Here is a 24,276-nt window from a genome sequence, read left to right on the forward strand (position 1 = left end):
TTCACTTAATATGCATTTATTAAATACCTATTGCATCTCAGGCAGTGGACACCAAAAAGTTGGATAAAGTGTTGTTCCTACCATCAGAAAGCTTGTCGTATAATAGGGAGATCAGACATATACATATATGCAGAATCTAGTAGCTGATTGTTGAGAACAGAGTAATGTATGAATTTAGAAAAAGAATACTGACTTCTGGCAGAGATATGGAAAAGATCATGGAAGATTTCATTTAGAAGTTGAAATGGAACTTAAGAAAATGAGTATGGTTTGGACAATTAGAGACCAGGGAATATCATACCAGGAAGTAGGAACAGCATGAGCAGAGCACGAGGATTGGGAAGCTTATCCCATGTTTGTGGAAGAGCAAATTATAGAATTTGACTGCAACATAAGATGTGTGAATGGGAACATGAAAAGGGATAGATTGAGGTACTTGAATGCCATGGTGAACATTTCCTAAAGAACAGGAAATCTTTGAAGGATTTTGAGCTATAGGATCATTGATTGTTCAGTCAACATACATGTATTGAGTGCCCATTATTTGCCTGCACTGTACTGGAGATAAATGAGTAAAAGCAGACATAGTCCCTGCTCTCATGGAATTTAGAAGTAGAAAAATATTCATCAAATAATCACACTACTATAAAATTGCATTTATGACAAGGCTAAGGAGCATGGTCCTATGAGAACCTGTCAGAGAGGGACTTAGCTCCTGAAAGAGGTCAGGAAACAATTCCTATCAGGATCCTTTCATGTTAAAGTTTATCTTAACATGAGAGCTACAAAATGAGTGGCGTTAACTAGGTGAAGAGGAGCAGAGAAAAGCAATACAGATAAAGGTAATAGCATATTTGAAGCCCCTGCAGTCAAAGGAAAAATGGTGAGCACAGAAGGACCTGTACAGAAGAATAATGGAAGGAATGAAAACAGAAAGGAAGAGCAAAGGCTCAGAGGCTACCCAGAGATTTCCATTTAAGTGATCCCATGAAACTGATAAGCATTTTAGTCTAAAATCCTTCAAAATATTTTGCTGATTGTTCTTATACCTTTTATAATATCAAAAGTTTATAAATTTTATTTTTCAAACTTTTCTTACAACTATTTCTTTTAATTTTTTTCTTCTTATTTCCACCTAGTTTTAGGAAACACAAGGTAAAATCTTTTAGTAACGATCCTTGAGATCTGCCAGTATCCAATGCTGTATTTTAAGTAAAGGTAATTCACCCACCTAGCATTTTAACAGAAAACCATAATAACACTATTCTCTTGATATATAGGGTTGGATGTGTCCAGAGCCTGCATCAGAAAGGGAGGACTTGGTATATTTTGAACATAAGTCATTTACTAAATTGTGCAAGGAGCATGATGGAGAATTTACTGGCGAAGACGAAAGCAGTGCACATGCACTAGAACGGAAGAGTGACAACCCCCTAGATATAGCTGTAACCAGGCTGGCTGATTTGGAGCGGAACATTGAAAGAAGGTATCTGAAGAGCCCCTTAAGTACCACCATTCAGATCAAACTGGATAATGTGGGCACAGTTACTGTCCCTGCTCCTGCACCATCCGTTAGTGGTGATGGTGACGGGTAGGTTATTGAGATTAACTTGAAAAATTATTGTGCTTCTTTGCTAATTGGAGCCTATTTTCTATTGCCTGTTATCTATGTATCTTCTTGTATGTCTGTGATCCATACGGATCATGCTATTTGCATGGTGCTTTGTAAAAACTTTTTTTTTTGTTATGTGCGTTGATAATCCTGCAAAGTGATCTTACATTTACCTGGTTGTGACTAAGCTTTGAGGCACGTAGCCACAGTCTGTGCACTACATCAAATTTAGTTGCTTAAACCTTATACTTATTGGCTGTTACATGTTTTTGTCATTGCTTGGCTTTCAGTGTGATGATTGTTTCACATTCAGTAATCGTTAAGTGTGGACATGACCTACTTAATTTTTCTATATTTCAATGCAGAATTGAAGAGGATATTGCTCCAGGGCTCAGGGTATGGAGAAGGGCATTATCAGAAGCTCGCAGTGCTGCACAGGTAGCTCTGTGCATTCAGCAATTACAGAAATCAATAGCATGGGAAAAATCAATTATGAAAGTTGTAAGTGTTTTTATTTAAGAAATATTATAACTAATTTACTTTGTCCTATTTCTTCCAACCTCCAGATCTTTCTTAATTATACGTTACCTATTGTCATAATAATGTATGCTATATTTGAGAGTTTTTCTAATGCTAAAAGATTTTCGATACTTTACTCCTTACTGAAGGAAGCTTTCAAATGTGTTATCTTTTATTTTTTAAAACCTTGCTTCTGCCTCCTTTGAATATCATTTATAACTCTAACTGAAGTTGTCTCCCGCATTCCGTCAGCACAATAGTTGTTAATCTAAATCTTGAAGGCCGTTTCACTATAGTAAACAGTTCCATTGCTAACATTACCTGCTATATTACTGCATTGCTAAAATGTCTTTTTCTATCAGTTTTCATTTCTTAATTCTAAGAAGCACTTAGATAAGTAAATACAAGATAAGCAGAGAACTCTTAGTTTATGTGCTTATATCATGTATTTGGCATCAGATGTGGTTGACATGAATAGTAGATCCTTTAGTCTTTCCTCTACTAATTAAAATTGATTTTTCACCTTTTTTCTACAACCCTAATTAGTTTATCATTTAGTTTATCACAAAAATCTCTATTTTGTATCAGGCACCAAAATGGTGTGTGTTCAAAATACAGAGCTATAATTCATGTTTTCCAGAGAAATATTTACTTTAAATCACGTACAAGTGTCCCTCTTACCTCTTTTATATTATCATATATAGAATTATCTATTATATGTAGTCTTTTATGAATTACTTTAACATTTGCTTTTTTGTTTGTTTGCTTTTTGAGACAGAGTCTCGCTCACCCAGACTGGAGTGCAGTGGCACAATCTTGGCTCACTGCAACCTCCGCCTCCTGGGTTCAGGCGATTCTCCTGCATCAGCCTCCTGAGTAACTGGGATTACAGGCACCCACCAGCATACCTGGCTAATTTTTGTATTTTTAGAAGAGACGGGGTTTCACTATGTTGGCAAAGCTAGTCTCAAACTCTTGACCTCAGGTGATCCGCCTGCCTCAGCCTCCCAAAGTGCTAGGATTACAGGCGCGAGCCACCATGCCTGGTTACCATTTACTTTGAATTACAGACTAGCTTTAAAATTTAAACATTTGAGATTCTTTTCATGAATAGTTAAAGGTGAAATTCCTTTACTTAAAATGGTTGTTTCCCTGAAGAAAAGAATTGATTCTTAAATAACTTAGCATTCTTTCTTTCGTTTTTACCTTTATGCTTAGACTACTCAAGGCCTTATTAATTCCACACAAATAAATTACATTTCTTCTATGGTTTTTCACTGCTTCCTAAAATATCTATGAATCTGCAGTTTCATAATGTGCTGGAATACAGGGTCTTTCTCAATTCAGATTGGAATTTACTATATATATATATATATATTTTTTTTTTTTTTTTTTTTTTTGAGACAGAGTCTCTGTTGCCCAGGCTGGAGTGCAGTAGCACAATCTCAGCTCACTACAACCTCAGTCTCCTGGGTTCAAGCGATTCTCCTGCCCTCAGCCTCCCGAGTAGCTGGGATTACAGGCGTGCACCACCATGCCCAGCTAAATTTTGTATTTTCAGTAAAGACAGTGTTTCACCATGTTGGCCAGGCTGGTCTCGAATTCCTGAACTCAAATGATCCGCCTGCCTTGGCCTCCCAAAGTGCTGGGATTACAAGCATGAGCCACCACACCTGGCCCGGAATTTACTATAAATTTTAAGGCACTGTTCAATTCATTTAATAGTGTTTTTACCAGGTACAAATATTTTTTCCTTCTAAAAATTATTGTTAAAACCAGCTTGAATGTCACCTTAGACAAATATATTTGGTGAGATCTAGGCAATAATGATTTTTAAAAAAAGAGAGAGAGAAACTGAGACTGATTTCTTGCCAGGTATGGTGGTGCATGCTGATAGTCCCAGCTACTCCAGAAGCCAAGGCAGGATCATTTGAGCCCAAGAGTTCGAGGCTATAGTGTGCTGTGATCACACTTGAGAATACCCACTGCACTATATCCTGGGCAACATAATGAGACCTTGTCTGTAAATAAAATTGAAAAAAAAGATTAAGTCCTAGAACAAAATGAAATTTGTATTTATATTTTTCTTATCTACATCAAAGCAATCATCATGATGTGTTCAGTTTTATTATAAACTTATACACAGAAACCTAAAACTTGTATCAAAACCTGCTTTTATATTGATATATTTAAATTCTGCAATCTATAGCTTTATTTCCATTTTTGCAAATTCATTAACCTTTCTCTTGTTCTTTATCTAGCCTTGTTAATCATATAACTCCATCTCTCACAATCTTCATTTCCTTTTTAAAATGCTTAATAATACATTTTTTGCTATGAAACTACCTTGAAAAGAAGGCAGTGTTTCATATTCAAAGATTAAGAAGCACTTTATAACCTTTAGAGACGTAACAGTGCCTGTAGTAATCCTCATAGTAAGTCTTAACAAAATATTAAAGTGCTCAATATCTTTAGAAATACCCTTTTGGACAAAGACCAAGCTCACCAAGAAAAAGAGGGAGTTGTCATAATTTGCCTCCAGATAATTCTCTACCCACAGCATGCTTTATATTGTTGTTAAACAGTAGGCAGCATTCACTATTTTTTACTGTAGTAGCAGAGGAATTAAAACCAAATAATAATATATTTACTGTAACATATTGTGAGCCATTACTATAATTTTTCAAAATTGTTAAGAGTTTGATATCTGTCACCCTTTCTTTAAAAGTATCAGGAAATACTTTTATTTTTAAATCCTAAGTGTGAGATGTAAGACAGATCTTGTAGTATTTATAGTTGCCTAGTAGAGAAAATAATGAGTATTTACTTATGTTCATGAATCTGATTTTTAAATTGTGTTGGTACAGGGATATACATATAACCTTGCAATTGTTATTTCTCAGTGAATACTTTTACAATAGAAGTTTTAATGATGTAACTCAAATATAGAGAAACAACACCATCTTAAGGTATTCAGTGATGGTGATGTTAGGAAAGGTCAAAAAATAGATACTGATTGTTGGAATGTTAAACTGCTGCTTTTGCTCTTGGTAACCATGCCAATGTTAATATGAAATATATAGTATATGCACTTGATAAACATTTGTTAACTTGAATGGTGTGTCTGCTGTTTTGATAAGATTCTACAACTATCATTGGTTTACATACTAAGTTATATAAGACCATTTTAGACTTTCCCAGACTAAGATACAAAGTTGCATTGAAAATTAAAGTAAGTTTGAACAGTTAAGCTATTTTGTTTTTAACAGTGTATAAATACCTAACTTTAAAGCAGTTTAAATGATTTCTGGTTAAATGTTTTCATTTTTAAAAATATGGACTGCAGGACATTTTCTTTTGTGACTGGAGTATGAACTAGATGTCAAAAAACAGTGTTAGTGCTTACCGTCTTTTAAAGCCATCTTGGAAGTTTTTACTTGTCTAACCTTTCTTCTTTCCTTTGTAAAACTTACTGTACAGAGTATGTGTACATGGAAATGTCTTCTTTTTGCAGATTTAAAGTCTTTAATTATATTAGAAAATTTTCAGTAGAAAACAACTGGTTTTATTTTTAATTCTAAAACAATAAATAATGACCTTAACTTCTTACATGTATTGTATCTTTTTTTCCTTAGAAACTATTTTGTAGGATCCATTTTCTGCACTTGTGACACATGTTTGATTTGGGTTGATTTTCAAAGTTTCCTGGTTTGAACACATTTTCCAGTCTATCACAATATATAGATGAATTAGTCAAAAATCTAGGGTTATCTTTTCATTATACATAATTATGATACTAATACAAGTTTTCTAATTTTGATTTTAAAAAATACTCTAACTCTTATTTCTTTCTCAGGATATCATGAGGATGCTAAGATAAGCAAAAGATGAAGCACATTAAACAAATAAAACGCCATGTATTAAAGCTATTCATTGCTTTATGTGCTCTAATGTCATGTTAATTATTTCGTATGTTAATGTGTACATGCTTCTGAAGTGTGTGCAAGGCATTCTGCCTCTAGCTTTGTTCTTTGCAGTGTACTTGAAATGTGCATTTACCCCAATAGAACTGCTCACCCGTCATGTGGTCCATATCTGTGTAACGAAAGATACATAGATGTGTATGGCTACTGTATATTTGTTAGCAAGCGGAATGTTCATTACTAATATAAATTAGGAATTATGGTGTGTTTAACATCCCAGTAACTATTATTCATGGCAGAGGGTTAATTTTAAGTGATTTTTCATGTATTATAGTACTGCCAAATCTGTCGAAAGGGAGATAATGAAGAACTGCTTCTTCTTTGTGATGGCTGTGACAAAGGCTGTCATACCTACTGCCATAGACCCAAGATTACAACAATCCCAGATGGAGACTGGTTTTGTCCAGCTTGCATTGCTAAGGTAAGACCGATCTAAAACTAAACTTTTTATTTTATTGTATCTTTTTATTATTATTTTTTAATACAGGGTCTCAGTTGCCCAGACTGGAGTGCAGTGGTATGATCATAGCCCACTACCGCCTAAAACTCCTGGGCTCAAGCAATCCTCTGGCCTCAATCTCCTGAGTAGCTGAGACTACAGGTGTGCACTGCACCCAGCTAATTTTTTTGTGTGTGTGTGAGAGAGATAGGGTCTTGCTATGTTGCCTACAGTGGTCTCATCCCTGGCCTCAAGCAGTCTTCCTACCTCAGCCTGCCAAGTCACTGGAATTACAAATGCAAGCCACTGCACCCGGCTCCAAACAACTTTTTAATTACTAGATCAAAATGCAGAATTTTATGGTGTTTATTTTTGAAGGCAGACTCTAGGTATTCCCTACCTCAGTTACTTTCTCCCATGTTTAATCTCTTAACCTAATTATTAACAGTAAGCTAATTGTTAACAATCTCTTAACCTAATTATTAACTACCGCCTCTCCATAAACTCACTTCAAACATCCATCTGTCCACCTCCTTTCTTCCCTTCCAGTTCACTCCCTGCAGCATTTCAACTCCAACAATCCTTGGATCTCACCAGGACTTTCAGTTTGTCTTAAGACTTTTCACTGTTGCTCTCCCACTTCATGTCCTCTCTTTCCTCCTATTCTGTCTTATGTGTCATTATCCCATTATCCCAATCATTGCTTCCACCATTAGGTCCTTTGCCTGCCTCTGCCCTTGGTAAAACCATTATTCTGGTTAATGCAACTCTCTGATTTCTCTAGCACCTATACCTTTGTATCTGAATATAGCTGTGTAATACTCAGCCTTTAAATTCAAGGCATTAAGGCCTGGATATATTGGCTCATGCCTGTAATTCAAGCACTTTGGGAGGCCAAGGCGAGCAGATCACTTGAGGCCAGGAGATCAAGACCAGCTTGGCCAACATGGCAAAACCCCATCTCTACTAAAAATACAAAATTTTAGCCAGGCAAAAATTAGTGGTGGCACATGCCTGTAGTCCCAACTATTTGAGGGGCTCAGGCAGGAGAACCGCTTGAACCTCAGAGGTGGAGGTGGCAGTGAACCCAGATCATGCCACACTGCACTGCAGCCTGAGTGACAGAGTGAGACTCCATCTCTAAATTAATAAATAAATAAATAAGGTGTTAGAGGCCTTTAATGATGTCAATAATTTATCTCTAGCTCTGTCTCCTCCATCTTCATTCTCAACTTACTGTCATTCAGCTGAGAAAATGGAAGCCATCGGAAGAAAATACCACGTCTTGCCACCACATCTGCTGTCCTTCTGCATCCGGGCTCACATACCTTACCTTCTCTGCTGTTGCCATGAACTCCTAACTAAGCGAATTTTCCCACTTGTGCCTCAGATCCCATCCATTCTTACTTCCTTGGGAATATTATTCCAGCAGTTCTCCCTTCTCGTGCATCACCAATTTCTCCTTCTCCACTGGGTTCCTCTCTTTAGCCTACTGATGTGCTGCTATCTCTCCCGTCTTAAGAAAACTGAACAAAAACCCTCTTCTGTCCTCACTTCTCCCTTGATCAGTTCCTCCATTTTTTCCTTCCATTTACAGAAAAACACTTGGAAAATTTTTTGTTCTGGTTCTATCTAATATCTCTCTTCTGGTTCACTCTTTGTTTTTTAAGACAGAATCTTGATCTGTTGCCTTGGCTGGAATGTAGTGACACTATCACGGTTTACTGCAGTCTTGAGTCCCCCAGGTTCAAGTGATCCTCTCACCTCAGCCTCCCAAGCAGCAGGGACTACAGGCCTGTGCCACTATGCCTGGCTATTTTTTTTTTAATTTTGTAGAGATGGGTTCTCGCTATGGCTCAGCTGATCCTCGCACTACAGCCTCCGATGTCTGGGATTACAGGTGTGAGACACCACACTCGGCCCTGATTCACTCTTGAACTCACTATAGATTTTCACCTCCACAGCTTCTCCAAAAGTGCTCTTATCGTGGCCACAAACAGCATTCACATTTCTCACTCCAGTGATCAGTGCCTATGTCATCTGGCCTATTATTACATTTGATAGAGCTGAACACTCTCTCCTCCTTGAAACACTGATTTTCACTTGACTTCTAGGATACCATACTCTCCTGGTTTTCTTTCCAGACTTTGCTTCTTCTCAAATCTCCTTCATTGATTTCTCCCCATCTCCCTGATCTGTAAACATTGGAGTGCTTTTTTTGCCTCAAGGTTATCATCTGTAAAATGGGATAGTATCTGCTTTGTGGGGATTTGTGAAGATCAAATAAGGTCATACATGTGAAAGTTTTTATAACTTTATAGTTCTGTGAAATGTTTATTTTAATACTTTATATTTTAGACTATATTTCACAAGATAGCAAGTGGCCTTACATGGCATCATATTCACTAATAATCATTTTTTGATTATTTTGATTATTCTCATTGATCATTGTTGTCATACGTAGTTAAATATAACTTAACAGCAGTCTTCACTGATTGTACATAAAATTATCTTATAACTTCATAACTTAAGTTATAGAAAGTTTCTCTAATACTCTATGAATTACTAACAGATTCGTGTTTTTGGTCTTGGGAGTATCACTGATTGTACATAAAATTTTGACTTCATAACTGTTAAGTTATAGAAAGTTTCTCTAATACTCTATGAATTACTAACAGATTAGTGTTTTTGGTCTTGGGAGTATCACCTGGTAGGTCATTGGACGTTTGTTTTCAATAAATTTTCTTAAATTAGTATCCTAGCTATCTACCATTCAAGGAATAGACTTGGAGACATAAGATCTGTAATCTCATTCAAGCCGTTCTATGTGAATACAGCTTTCTAAGCTTCTGCTTTTTTTGTTTTTTAAATGTAGTGAACTAGATGTTTCTTACAACAATAAAACTCTAAACATTGATTTTGATATATAAGGAAGAGTTAAGATTTTTAAAGTATCTTTCAATTTAATTCATAGTTATTTAAAAATATTTATACTATACATACACCTTGCTCTCAAGTGGCTTTTTCTGCATACATTATACTGATTAACTGTTTTTACTCTGCATGTGTGTGTGTGTGTGTGTGTGTGTATGTATGTATATATGTGATCACAGGATCACAGAATCGAAAAGATACGTATGTGTTTGTGTGTGTGTGTGTGCATATATATACAACATAGCTATACCTCAGTATCTGCAAGGGATTAACTCCAGGATCCACCATGGATACCAGAGTCACAGATGCTCAAGTTGCTTATATAAAATGGAATATTATTTGCATATAACCTACACTCATTCTCCCATATACTTTAAGTCATCTCTAGATTATTTGTAATACCCGATAAAATGTAAATGCTATGCAAATAGTTGTTAGACTATATTTTTTTATTCATTATTTTTTATTGTTGTTTTGTTATGAGGGGGTTAGATTTTTTGCTTTATATTTTCTTTTTTTTTTTTTTTCCTGTTAAAACAGAGTCTCACTCTGTTGCCCAGGCTGGAGTGCAGTGGCATGATCGTGGCTCACTGCTGCAACCTTCGCCTCCCGGGTTCAAGCGATTCTCCTGCCTCAGCCTCCTGAGTAGCTGAGATTACAGGCATGCACCACAATGCCTGGTTAACTTTTGTATTTTTAGTAGAGATGGGGTTTTGCCATGTTGGCCAAGCTGGTCTTGAACTCCTAACCTCAAGTTATCTGCCTGCCTCGGCCTCCCAAAGTGCTGGGATTACAGGCATGAGCCACTGCACCCGGCCTTTGTTTTATATTTTCCATCTGCAGCTGGTTGAATCCACAGATGTAGAACCTGCAGATATGGAGGGCCAATTATATGAATATACACTCTTAGATACACACACACATATACACACAAACTCACATATTAGACATTTCAAACTTCAGTGCCTACAAAAGCCAAGTAAATGACATGAAAAAGTTCATTGGACCCCTCGGGGGCACTGTGGCAAACAGAGGAGTCATGGCCCTATTTAAATTTAATAGTCAAAGCTCAACTCCACCCAATTGTTGTCATGTAGGAATGTGGGCCCCATGTTCCAGAACCCACTAATATTTCAAGGGAAGTCGAGACTATGGATTTTTATGTCCTCCCAAATATTAAATATTGGAAACAAATTCAGAATTTCCACAAGCATTATATGAACCAAATATATTCTGTGGCCTGTTTGGAGCCTGTGAGCCACCAGTTCGTGACTTCTATCAATATATAAACAAGAAAGATATGTGCCATTGTTCATGAAATCTGATAAGTTTTGCTTAAGACCCACCAAGTTCCTCTCTGAATTTGTACTCTAGCCAAGAAAAGGTGATGGGGGTTGGAGGGATGCCCTGCCCAAGAGCAAAGTAATCAGGTAACAGAGTAACTTGATAAAAGTTTGCTTTTAAAGTATGTGTATGTGCACTATCTAATGAGATCAGCTGACACACATCATTTTTTTGTCTTTAAAAAATCACAAGTTTTTTGATTCTGTGATTTCAATTTCATACTTTCTTTTTTTTTTTTTTCTTTTTCTTTTTGAGGCTGAGTCTCATTCCATCACCCAGGCTGGAGTGCAGTGGTGTGATCTCAGCTCACTGCAACCTCCACCTCCTAGGTTCAAGTGATTCTTGTGCCTCAACCTCCTAAGTAGCTGAGATTACAGGCGTGCACCACCACACCCAGCTAATTTTTGTATTTTCGGTAGAGATGGGGTTTCACCATGTTGGCCAAGCTGGTCTCAAACTCCTGAGCTCAGGCGATCCACCCCCATTGGCCTCCCAAAGTGCTGGGATTACAGGCGTGAGCTACCGCGCCTGGCCCAATTTCATATTTGCTTATTGTGAATATTAATTTGTTAGAAAATTATCCCAAATAATATTTTAGTTCAAATAGAAACTGGATGTTTTGGCCCACTATTCATAAAATTTTGTTCTGTTTTAAGTAACACAGCTATTTAATCTAACTTGTCGTTAAATGGACTTTTTCTTCATTATATTAAGTTCTCTTTTTTAATGATTTCAGAGTGCTAAAAGCTCAGTGTAATATAAAAACCCAAAATAATCAGATTTTAATGAATATAGATAACTAAATGGAGAAGAGACTGAATAAAACATCCTAATTATTTCAGTTAGTTACTGGGGTTGTGATTCTTTGATATGATATGGTGAAAGTGTTGGATTTATGGTTTGCCTTATTTAGTCAGTTAAAATATCTCCTTAACTATACTTTAACCTACCAGTAAAGAAGCAAATAATTTTAACTGCTTAAGAGCATTTTTAAGTAATGTACTGGCAGGGGTCATGAAATCCTCAAAGAAACTGCTATGAATTACTCCAAAGGAATGTTTTTCAGTCAATTTTAAGAATACAACCAACTTTATTAGCCAGGCATGGTGGCACACACTCGTAGCCCCAGCTACTCGGGTGGCTGATGTGGGAGGATGTCTTGAGCCCGGGAGGTTGAGGCTGCAGTAAGCCATGTGTACCACTGCACTCTTAGGCTGGACAACAGAGTGAGACTGCGTCAAAAAAAAAAAAAAAAAAGATTGCAGCCAACTTTAAGTTATTGCTACACTGATTATGGGACTTTACAGTCTAGGATTTCTTAACAATCTGGTTAAGAGAATAGTAGTTTTCTAAAAGTGTTTGGTGTGTACCACATATATGGAAAATAAAAATAAAAGCCATACGTTGCCAGAGCTTTACGTATCTTTCTTTCATGATCTATTATAGTTATTATAACATGTAACTCTCAAAAGGCAGACTTTTTTTTCTCTATGAATACAGGGTGAGGCACCCTTCTTGTTGCATCAGTGTGCTGCCTGCAATTTGTAGTTATATTGCATAAGACCACGTTGAGATTTCTTTTTTACATGTAATTCTAGAGCTAGAATGACTTTAGCAAGTATGTGGCTTGTCATCCTTATTTTTTAAGTGAGAAAACAGGGCCTCACAAATATTTTTGCTTAAAGTTAGTAGCAGAGCCATAGCTGGAATTCATATCCTTTGATTCCAAGTATAATGTCCTTTATGTCATTTCTTTCTGTGTTGTTTTTCTCAAAAACAGACATCTTTTTACCCCATCTTTCGCCACTGCTTTGTTCACACCTGGGAAGTACAAGTTTGTGGAACTCGCTTCTTATTGCAAATACCTTTTATCTTTTATCCAGGAAAAAAAATCAAATCAATTTCTAGTAGATTTGATCACTTGGACTTGTCCATTTGACACTTCCTTAGCTCTTTTTCATTTTTTGGCCTGGCTTTTTATTACCTCTTCAACTTTCTTATTAACAATCTCTATATTTTCATTTGTATTCATCTTTGTTCCTAATTCTGTTGTGCTCCAAAAGAGAATTCTTTTGTATCTTTAAACTCATTCAAGTAGTGACCTAGACTGAAAGAATACTACAGACACCTTCTGTAGATGAATTACCATGAGATCAGCATCTTCAAGTTTTAAGAATTCTTAAGATGAATAGACTTTTCATGTTTTATTAGATTTTATCCTTATATTATGAGAGGAAAAAATACACAGATCTTTCTTAAGAATAATAGTTATCAACATTCTAGATCAGTTATTCTTTTTACTTGTTTCTCCTGTCAGACTTTCATAATTTAAAATCATAGAAAGTCTGTAGACAGTCACTTTCTTACACCTCATTTTTTTTAAATTAAAGGCAAGTGGTCAAACTCTAAAAATCAAAAAACTTCATGTCAAAGGAAAAAAGACTAATGAGTCAAAGAAAGGCAAGAAGGTAACTTTAACAGGAGATACTGAAGATGAAGACTCTGCATCTACAAGTAGTTCACTAAAAAGAGGAAACAAAGACCTCAAGAAAAGAAAAATGGAGGAAAACACTTCTATTAACTTGTCAAAACAAGAAAGTTTTACTTCAGTTAAGAAACCTAAAAGAGATGACTCCAAGGACCTAGCTCTTTGCAGGTATTATTTCCATTTTCGTGCACTGTATATTTATAATGTCCCATTTTATTTGTTTAGAAACCTTTTACCATATTAAAGCTTTCTTTCTGACAATTTGTGTAAATAAAAAAATGTAAAGCATAAATGTTAAGAAAATGTATAAGTAAAAGTATAGTAAATGTATTCCTTTATCGTCTTTTAATGTTAATTTGCATTGAGTTTTTATTTGAAAGATTATAATTGGGCCTGGCACAGTGGCTCACACCTGAAATCTCAGCACTTTGAGAGGTCAAGACAGGTGGGTCACCTGAGGTCAGGAGTTCAAGACCAGCTTGGCCAACATGGTGAAACCCTGTCTCTACTAAAAATACAAAAATTATCTGGGTGTAATGGCATGCACCCATAATCCCAGCTACTCGAGGGGCTGAGGCAAGAGAATCACTTGAACCCGGGAGGCAGGGGTTGTAGTGAGCTGAGATAGTGCCACTGTGCTCCAGCCTGGGTGATAGAGCAAGACCCTGTCTCATATATATACATGTATATCATATATATAATAACTGAAAGCTGTTTTAATTAAAAAATAAGACAGTCGTAAAGTATGGATACTGATTTCAAACATTATTTTCTTTAGTATGATTCTGACTGAAATGGAAACTCATGAGGATGCATGGCCTTTTCTACTTCCTGTAAACTTGAAACTTGTTCCTGGTTATAAGAAAGTTATTAAGAAGCCTATGGATTTTTCCACAATTAGAGAGAAACTAAGTAGTGGACAGTAAGTAAATCATTTCAGTTCACTAAATATTTATTGAATACCTGATATATGCTAGGCATATTTGTAGTGAGCCAAAGATATTTTAATTAACAGCAAGATATAGGCCCTGCCTTTGAGGCAGGGGTGTGTGTGTGTGTGTGTGTGTGTGTACGTGTGTATTTGGTTAAAGTAGAATAGTATAGAAGAGAAACCAACTAAAATTATTTAAGAAATTAAAAACCAGTGTAATAAACCTACTTTTGACATTGAAAGAGCACCACAAACCCAAGCTGAAGGTAAGGAAAAGTATCAGGAGAGCCTCCCAAAGTAAGTAACATATAAGCCGGAATTTGTATTTTGCATCCATGGAGTATCAACCACACGTCATATGGATTTAACAAAAATTGACTCAAATATTGTTAGATTATCACAATGTAGAAATAGAAGATCTTTGGAAGCTTTACATATTAAGAGCTTTAATGTGAGTTATTGGAGAATACCAAAATTCCATTTATTAAATGCGGGAGAGAAAACTATTATTTGCTCTTCTCTACCATATTCTCTTTGCAATCCTATTCCAAGAATAAAGTTACTTACTTTGGGAGGCTTTCCTGATACTCATACAATATATATTTTAATACATTGTTATTATCCAGTATATTATTTAGTTCTTCCTGTACATTCTTTTGGTGAAAATAACTGTACTCTATGATTTATATTCAATTTAGAACAGTTAAATAGAACTTATAATGATCAGTGTCCCTCACATATATCAAGTGATTTACTAGGTTGACCAAATGACTAATTTATTTCTTTGGAGGATGAAATAACAGCCGTCCAAAGGTTTATGTCTGTTTTGTTTTATTATTTTTTAATTACAGAAGGGACCTGCCTAAATTAAGGAAGCATTTAAATGATTGATTGGTACTGATTGGTTCCAATATGCAAACACTGTTATCTAGATATGGACTAGTTCTTTTGTTTGTTCTTTTTTTTTTTGAGATGGAGTTTCACTCTTGTTGCCCAAGCTGGAGTGCAATGGTGCATCTCGGCTCACTACAACCTCCGCCTCCAGGGTTCAAGTGATTCTCCTGCCTCAGCCTCCCAAGTAGCTGGGATTACAGGTGTGCGCCACCATGCCTGGCTAATTTTTTGTATTTTTAGTATCAACAGGGTTTCACCATGTTAGCCAGGCTGGTCTCGAACTCCTAACCTCAGGTGATCTGCCTGCCTCCACCTCCTAAAGTGCTGGGATTACAGGCTTGAGCCACCTCACCCAGCCTCTTTTGTTTGTTCTATCAAAATAGTTGTCTAGGTGGATGGCACAATGAAATTTATAACTAACATGGCCGAGAAAAAGAATTACACATGAAGACTTTACTAGTATTTAAATTAACTCTTGATTTTAACTTCCATGATCTTCCAGTTCCCGGATAAAAGATTAATGTAAACCTCAAAATTCCTAAAACAAATAGGCTTAGAAATATATATAACAAAAAAGTGCTACAAAATCATATGGGCCAGGCGAGGTGGCTCACGCCTGTAATCGTAGCACTTTGGGAGGTTGAGGCAGATGGATCACTTAAAGTCAGGAGTTCAAGACCAGCCGGGCCAATATGGTGAAATTTCGTCTCTACTAAAAGTACAAAAATTAGCTGGGCATGGTGGTGTATGCCTGTAGTCCCAGCTACCCAGGGATGAGGCATGAGAATCACTTGAAACCGGAGGTGCAGGTTGCAGTGAGCTATCTCGCCACTGCACTCCAGCCTGGGCAACAGAGTGAGACTGTCTCAAAGAAAAAAAAAGCTACAAAATCAGAGCTCCTTTGAAAAATTAGTCCCGGTGAATGGAGGAAGTCACAGGGGAAAAGGAAGAGAGAAGGAAACAGTCTGTGTAATCCTGTTTGTGATGCCAGGTATGTGGGAAGCAAAATTTCAGTGGATTCAAGCTCCTCGAACTCTCCACTTTGAGTTGTTTGATTAAACCCAAATTAATGAGTTGGAACCAAAATTCACAAACCATATTTCAAATTTTTAAACTAGAAATTTTTAGAATAGAGGGAGGGGCCTACTTAAATGAATTTTTCTGAGTTCCATTAGCTGCCCCATCCCATAAAGGAAGGACACACATATGAGTTGTATACTTTTTTCACCTAGAATCTCACCTAGAATTCTCTCCTGGATTCCACTCTCCCTAATGTTAATCATTAACCTTTTCTTAGGGTAAGGAACAAAGAGAGAAGTAGTTCTGAAATTAACTTTAAAATATTTTATAAAAATCGTTCCCACACAGATTGTATGATTCCATTTAGATGAAGTATCTAGAATAGATAAATCCATAGAGACAGATAGAAGATTGGTGGTTGCCAGGTGCTGAGAAGAGGGAGGAATGGGGAATAACTGTTTAATGAGTATGATGTTTCCTTTCAGGGTGATGACAGTGTTTTAGTGGTGACAATAATACAGTGTTGTGACTTAAATGCCACTGAACTGTCCACCTTAATATGGTTAATTTTATGTGAATTTCTTAACCTCAATAAAAATAAGCAAAAAATTCCTAGGAAAATGGATGAGGTTACATAAGGGCTGACTTAACTCTGTGAGCACATTACACATAGAGAAATATTTCTTTCATTATCACACGGAAGAAGCGAATGAAAGGTCATACAAGATATTTCACCAAAGAAATAGAATTCCACTTTGACAAGGTCTCAGCATCAGTGCCTCATAGGGTATTTCTCTTTTTTTAATTTTTATTTAAATTTTTTGGGCCGGGCGCGGTGGCTCACGCTTGTAATCCCAGCACTTTGGGAGGCCGAGGTGGGCGGATCACGAGGTCAGGAGATCGAGACCACAGTGAAACCCCGTCTCTACTAAAAATACAAAAAATTAGCCGGGCGTGGTGGCGGGCGCCTGTAGTCCCAGCTACTCGGAGAGGCTGAGGCAGGAGAATGGCGTGAACCCGGGAGGCGGAGCTTGCAGTGAGCCGAGATTGCGCCACTGCACTCCAGCCTGGGCGACAGAGCGAGACTCCGTCTCAAAAAAAAAAAAAAAAAAAAATTTGTGGGTACACAGTAGGTGTATATATTTACGGACTACATGAGATACAGGCATGCAATGCCTAATAATCACATCATGGAAAATCGGGTATTCCTCACCTCAAGCATTTATCCTTTGTGTTACAAGTAATCCAACTCTACTCTTTTACTTATTTTAAAGTGTACAATTAAACTATGATTGACTATAGTCTCCTTGTTATGCTGTCACATACTAGGTCTTATTCATTCCTTCTATTTTTTTGTACCCATTAACTATCCCCAGCTCCCCACTGCGCTTCCCAGCCTCTGGTAACCATCCTTCTACTCTGTTGCCATGAGCTCAATTGTTTCGATTTTTAGATCCCACAAATAAGTGAGAACACGTGATGTTTGTGTTTCTGTGCCTGGTTTATTTCACTTAATATAATGACCTCCAGTTTGATCCATGTTGTTTCAAATGACAAAATCTCATTCTTTTTTTATGGCTGAATGGTGTTCCATTGTGTTTAAGTACCACGTTTTCTTTATCCGTTCATCTGTTGATTAGATTGCTTCCAAATCTTGGCTGTTGTGAACAGTGCTGCACCAAACATAGGAGTGAAAATATCTCTTTCATATACTGATGTCCTTTCTTTTGGGTATATACTCAGCAGTGGGATTGCTGGATCACATGGTAGCTCTGTTTTTAGTTTTTTTGAGGAACCGGCAAACTGTTCTCCATAGTGGTTGTACTAATTTACACTCATGGGATATTTTTAATGGTTACATTATTTTAGTATCCAGCTTGTCATAGGTTAGAGTTAACTTAAAATTTGCATTTCTAAAAGCTGTCTTTTAAAATGTATTGAATTGGCTTGAGTTGGCTTGAAATGACCATTCCCTTCTTACTAATAAGCTTATGCAGATTCATTCACCTCTCTTTTCTCTTTTCTGTTTTTCTACAGAGAAAGAGAATTGGGCTTATCCCGCCAGAAAAGCACAGAAGCCACAGTGCTTCTTGTTGAAAGACAGCCCCTCATAATGTTACCTCTAGTAGAGAGACAGCATATGCTTGTTTTGCTTGTTTGGGGTCATCATACTCTATTGCTTGGGCAGAAGAGCATATATGATGAAGAGAAGAGAAATGGGAAATGGGGAAGACTTAACGCAGCGCACCATATCTTGGGGTGTATATAAAAGCTACAGGACAAGTGCAATTTTTATCGTTGCATGGGGAGCATTGACATGATTTCTACTGCAGCTGAGCATTTTTTAATATGGATAATAGGATCCTGCAAGTGATACATTTGGTCAGAGAACTTAATAAACTAGTCAAGTGGGATAGGTCCTGTGACAGAATTGTGTGATATAGGTCAAACAGGAGATGGGTTATGGGGAAAATGCCAGATGAAATATGTTTTGATCTTTGGAGAAATCTATTTTTTCATTTAACCTGTTCTTTAAATCCAATATGTTCCAGAACATACAAAATTGTTTAAATTTTCTATTTATAAGAGGATATCATATATTTTATATCAGTTTAAATGCAGTTATCCTAATCATTTTTCTTTCATTTTTACCCTTTATTAACTCTTCATTTGTTTACAAAATAAATCCACTCTATGAACGCAATCTCTAATTATGTGTTTTCTTTCAGGTATCCAAACCTTGAAACCTTTGCTCTAGATGTCAGGCTTGTTTTTGACAACTGTGAAACATTTAATGAAGATGATTCTGATATAGGCAGAGCTGGCCACAATATGAGGAAGTATTTTGAAAAAAAGTGGACAGATACTTTCAAAGTGAGCTGAAGTTATAATAATCTATTTTTTTTCCTTTTAAACAAGGACAAATGAGACCAGCAATGTGAACTGTATTTACATAAACGTGCAAGGCACATACATAATGACTTTCTTTTTCCTTAAGATAAGTATAAAAAAAAAAAAGTATCAGAAGAATGATACCATTTTTAAAGGCTTCACTCCTACAACAACCAAGGCCCTCGGTTATTGGTTTGTGTGATTTATCAGCTAATTTAGGTAGAACAGGGAAGCACACCCAAAGAATTTTCAAAGGAAAGGGTGTTATAGTGCAATAGCAATTAAAATATATCAAATCGCACTGAATACTCAACACCAGAGCTCTAATGTGGGAAATGGTTCTCCTTTCCCTCTCAATAAATATCTATTTTTCATTTTTTTACTTTGTAGTTTATTTTTTAGTGAATGTATTTAATTTTATGAATTATTTATGATTAAACCACATCCAGAATCTTCGTTTTCTGTGAAAAGGAAGAACTAGAAAATTGCTTTAAATCTTGAAAATACAACAAGGAATGTTTTAAAATATAAAACAAAGCCAAGTTAAACTGTTTACACTGATGTGCTATAAAAGCACCAAAAAGAAACTTTACTGTAGAGTTACAAGTACATTTATATATATATGTTGCTGCGTCACTTGTGTAGTTAAATTGTATTTCAAAACAGTGAAAGAATTGACATGTATATACTGTTCATTCTTGTTTATATTAAGTCTTGTTTTAAATATGTATTATGTGTATATATTGTTTGCAGACATTATTGTTCATGCCTTAGAGGATTGTAGCATTTTATTTTCATCTGAAGGTAATGATAGCTATACAGTCTGTACAGTAATTATCCTCTACCAACACTGTGGCGTCTCCTTAATCTTGGTAGTGCCTGCCTTTGAAACAGGGTGTAGGGGATATTAGTTTTCCATTTTTCTATTTTGTTATATAATTTTAAGCCACCAGGGCCTAAATTAAAGTATAATCATTTGTATCCATGTGGAATAAAATTGTGACAATTTCCTACGCACACAGTATTTTTTCATAGAAACATTTCCCTCCCATTTGCCTTGCCTCAGAAATAAATTTAAAAGACATTTGTAACCACTGTGTTTTACCTACTGTGTGTTGTGGTGGCCTGTTGGAGGCAAATAGATCAGAATTTTTTTTGTACCTATGTAAGAGTACTTGAAGTTTTATTTAAAATAAAATGTTGTGGAAAAGGTAGCATTCTTTTTTTAGGAGTGTTATTTTTCACTATGTGTGGCACGGATACAATAAAAGACTTTTACAAACTAATTTTTTAGTTTTTCTTAATGTACCTGAAAATATATTCTTTTTTAATGGCCAGTTAATTTAAATTTGATTTTTACAGAGACCTAAAGGAGGAACAGTGTGTAGAGTGTGGTTCATAGACCACTGGGCTGGGTGGAAGAGGGTGAGTTTAAGTCAGGTGGCCCAACTTCTGTAGCCTGTAAGCCTCACTGGTCTGTAAACTTCTCTGGACCTGGTCTTCTTTCTTATTTCTCATTTTCAAGATGAAAATATTAGAATACATTAGATCTTGTTCTGGTCTGAAAAATGCCTCTATGGGTAGCCAAATAACTCAATTGTCAAGAAGAAAAACAGATACATAAATTAGTCTAATAAGACATGTATTTCTCCAAGAATTCAAGAAATACAATTTGCTGTCCTGCTGGGCTCCGCCAGACTCTGGAGAATCACTGGCGTACAAGACAGGCCTTGCCTTCATGGAGCTTATAGCACCTTGAAATGGGCCTTAGATAATGTCCACTGCTTTTTATCATGAAGAGAGAATAGAAATGTTTTGAAAAAAAATTTTTAACTTCACAAAGCTTCAGAGCTACAGAGTATTTTCAGTATCTCTAGATTGTTTGTGAAGACTTATATGAAAAGCAGCTGTTATTATGTAAATATGTCAGTTTCTGTTAACCAGATATTGCAGTGATGCCTTAAAGGGGCTGATGCTTAAACAAAAATGCCTCGTAGAGCAGGGAAGAAGGCAGCACGTGAATAAAAGCGTCTGGTTTTTGTGTTTCTAGAACTGCCTGATGCTCCATGGGGATTCTTCATGATGATTTTTTTTTTGCCTTAGAGATTATATATGCTTGTGTTAATTTATATTAGATGGTATATAAGGGGCTTGATAATAACATGTCTGGTGCCTGAGGGGCTCATAAATAAGAAAGTACTTAAACATACACACGAAATTTTTTGAGAGTGATAATTTTAAAAATAAATAGGAAAAAAAGGAAGGCTTGGTAAACACTGTCTACTTTGGACTGGTGTCTTCATTGTTGTTACTCAGCAGAGGTAGCTGTTAAACACTGAGTGGGCGTGACCCCACAAGGGCTGCGGTTGGAGCAGGTGACAGTGGTTACTATACATACGTGGATCACGTGTTATGTGATTCATGCACTCCCAGTGCCCTAGGTTGGGTTTATTCTCAATAAAACCAATATCGTTGTTCTCCTCAAATTAAAAAAAAAAAATTACCCTCTCTGCTGTCACATAATTGCAAATATATACAACATATTTTCCTTAAGATAAATTAGGCTTTCACCTGAACCTTCTTCATTTTAGTCCTAAAATCTGTAAATTATTAAGAAACTGGCCTACTTTCAAGTTTAGATTTAGATTATCACTCAAGTGGTGACCAACCAAGGATAACCAAACAATCCACTACTGTTGAACACAGAAAATAATTATCAATTCGAAACAGTATGTAGACAGTAAATTAATATTTGAGTTGTTAACCACAGTGAAAATCAAACAGGTGAGGATGTGTCTATAGGTACACCTAAAACCCAAAAGAAGTAAATTAACCATAAATGCAAGGTGATCTTTTTCGTGTTCCAACTCGAAAATAAAATTTGTCACAAGCACCAGTTTTAATCTGAATTATGAAAGATCTAATCTGTCTTTAGTACCTTAATGCACTCCTCCATGCTCCTTCTCTTTTCCAGCCCCTCAATCCCCATATTCTTTAAGGAAATTCAAAATTCTGTTCCTTTAGCTTTCTCCCGTTAAACACATCCTCAACAAGGAAATCTGCTATCAGACATTTACTCCTAATTGTACATTTAATTTATGAGCTTCCTCTTTCAAGGTTATTTGCATTTCAAATATCTCCATTTGAGAAATGAAAGAGGTTTGTGTCTTACTAAAAGAATTTTATTTCAACAAGGAGAATAAAGGAGGCATTTTATTTTATTTTATAGAGATGGAGTATTGCTTGGTCGCCCAGGCTGGAGTGCAGTGGTATGATCACAGCTCACTGCAACCTCCACCTCCCGGGTTCAAGTGATTCTTGTGCCTCAGCCTCCTGAGTAATTGGGACTACAGGCACGTGCCACCACACCTGGCTGATTTCTATATTTTCAGTAGAGATGGGGGTTTCACCATATTGGCCAGGCTGTTCTCAAACTCAGATGATCTGCCTGCCTCAGCCTCCCAAAGTGCTGGATTACAGACATAAGCCACTAAAATGTTTTCTTTCTTTTTTTTTTTTTTTGAGATGGAGTCTCGCTCTGTCACCCAGGCTGGAGTGCAGTGGTGCAATCTCGGCTCACTGCAAGCTCCACCTCCTGGGTTCACGCCATTCTCCTGCCTCAGCCTCCTGAGTAGCTGGGACTACATGCGTCCTCCACCATGCCCGGCTAATTTTTGTATTTTTAGTAGAGACGGGATTTCACCATGTTAGCCAGGATGGTCTCGATCTCCTGACCTCGTGATCCACCCCCGCGGCCTCCCAAAGTGCTGGGATTACAGGCGTGAGCCACTGCACCTGGCTGAGCCCTAAAATTTTCTTTCCACAGGGATGTGACTTTAAAAAATAGGGAAATGAATAGAATCTTATCTGCTAGGAATCTTGCTTCAACAAGATCTCTTAGACTTGCTTTGGCCACATTACAACTCTACCAAAAAAAGGAATTTTTTTTAAACCTCAAATAATTGAGGTAATTAATTCCTTTCTTCAATTCATGGCACACTCTTTACATTATTCTTGCAAAGCCCCTCTGTGTTACTTTTTTTGTTTTATTCTTCAGTTCATCTCCACTTTCCCCCATATACAACCACTTAAAATACGCCTTTCCAGTCGACCACTTATGTATTTATTTAGCAATATGTTTCTTTATATAATATGAAAAATACATATGTACACACAGTGGTTTTTAGACATATCAGTTGCATTATGCTATAAATCTTATTGTTTTTAAATTCTGTTTTTGTTTCTTTTGAGTTGAAAAAATGTGTAACTCTAGTTCATTGGTTTTGATTGCTGTAAGGTATTCCATCAGAGGCATACACAACATTTTACTTACAAATTTCTCTAGAAATGAAAACCTAGGTTTCCTGCAACTCATTGTCACTGCAAATAATACTGCAGTAATTTTTTAAATATATGGACTTGTGTATGGAATCCAGTTTCCAAGGTATCCCCAAGTGACCCTTGCCTTCTAGTATTCATGCCCATGTATAATCCCTTTCCTCATTGTGTCGGGGTTAATCTTTGTGACCAACGTAATATGGCATAGTGATAGCTTTGTGAATTCCCAGACTAAGCCATAAAATAACACTGCTGCTTCCGCCTTGTTCTCTTGGATTACTTGTTCTCTTGGTTACTTGTTCTCTTGGATTACTTGTTCTCTTGGTTACTTGTTCTCTTGGCTTACTTGTTCTGGGCAAAACCAGCCACTATGTTATGAGGATGCTTTAGCAGCCCTGCCCTATGGAGCAGCCAATAGCTACCACCAACTTACCAGCCCTGTGACTGAGGCATCTTAGAAGTGGATCCTTCAGCCCAAGTTAAACATTCAGATGACCGGAGCCCCAGCCAACATCTCGATTGAAACTTCACAAGCAACCCTGAGCCAGAACTACCCAACTAAGCCACTCCTGACTTCTTGACCCACAGAAACTATGAGATAATAAATGTTTATTGTTGGTTTAAACCACTCCATTCTGAGTAATTTGTTATCCGGCAATAGATAACTAATATCCTGAGGTAAGAGTTTCTGTAGGATCTACACAGGGGAGTATGCCCCGATTGTTAGGTCTGTACTTGCTTAACTTGCCATGATATTGCCATGCTACTCTCCAGACGACTGCACCAGTTTAGCCTCCTACCATCAATGGAAGAGGGCTCTTTCTCCCTACTGCCCAACCAGTGCTCAATATTTGGATTATTTTTTCCTAACGACGTATTACA

At 36.7% G+C, this 24,276-nt stretch overlaps 1 protein-coding gene across 24 annotated transcripts in view; it reads left to right on the plus strand.

The window, feature by feature from the left end:
* BAZ2B (bromodomain adjacent to zinc finger domain 2B) overlaps positions 1 to 24,022 on the plus strand; it is a 419,408-nt gene extending 395,386 nt beyond the window's left edge. For 13 of the 24 annotated variants that reach the window (XM_063645961.1, XM_063645960.1, XM_063645962.1 and 10 more), the window contains 7 exons: positions 1,281 to 1,591; positions 1,978 to 2,113; positions 6,389 to 6,535; positions 13,222 to 13,487; positions 14,098 to 14,241; positions 18,894 to 19,038; positions 20,419 to 24,022. In XM_063645961.1, coding sequence (XP_063502031.1) covers positions 1,281 to 1,591; positions 1,978 to 2,113; positions 6,389 to 6,535; positions 13,222 to 13,487; positions 14,098 to 14,241; positions 18,894 to 19,038; positions 20,419 to 20,514 — 1,245 coding nt within the window. In that variant the 3' untranslated portion in view covers positions 20,515 to 24,022. Of the gene's footprint in view, positions 1 to 1,280; positions 1,592 to 1,977; positions 2,114 to 6,388; positions 6,536 to 13,221; positions 13,488 to 14,097; positions 14,242 to 18,893; positions 20,343 to 20,418 lie in introns of those variants that run through there. The other 11 variants (XM_063645972.1, XM_063645973.1, XM_063645976.1 and 8 more) reach the window with 4 other exon arrangements.
* The last annotated feature ends 254 nt before the right edge of the window (positions 24,023 to 24,276 follow it).

Source organism: Symphalangus syndactylus, chromosome 9 (assembly GCF_028878055.3).
Source record: "Symphalangus syndactylus isolate Jambi chromosome 9, NHGRI_mSymSyn1-v2.1_pri, whole genome shotgun sequence".
Taxonomy (NCBI): domain Eukaryota; kingdom Metazoa; phylum Chordata; class Mammalia; order Primates; family Hylobatidae; genus Symphalangus; species Symphalangus syndactylus.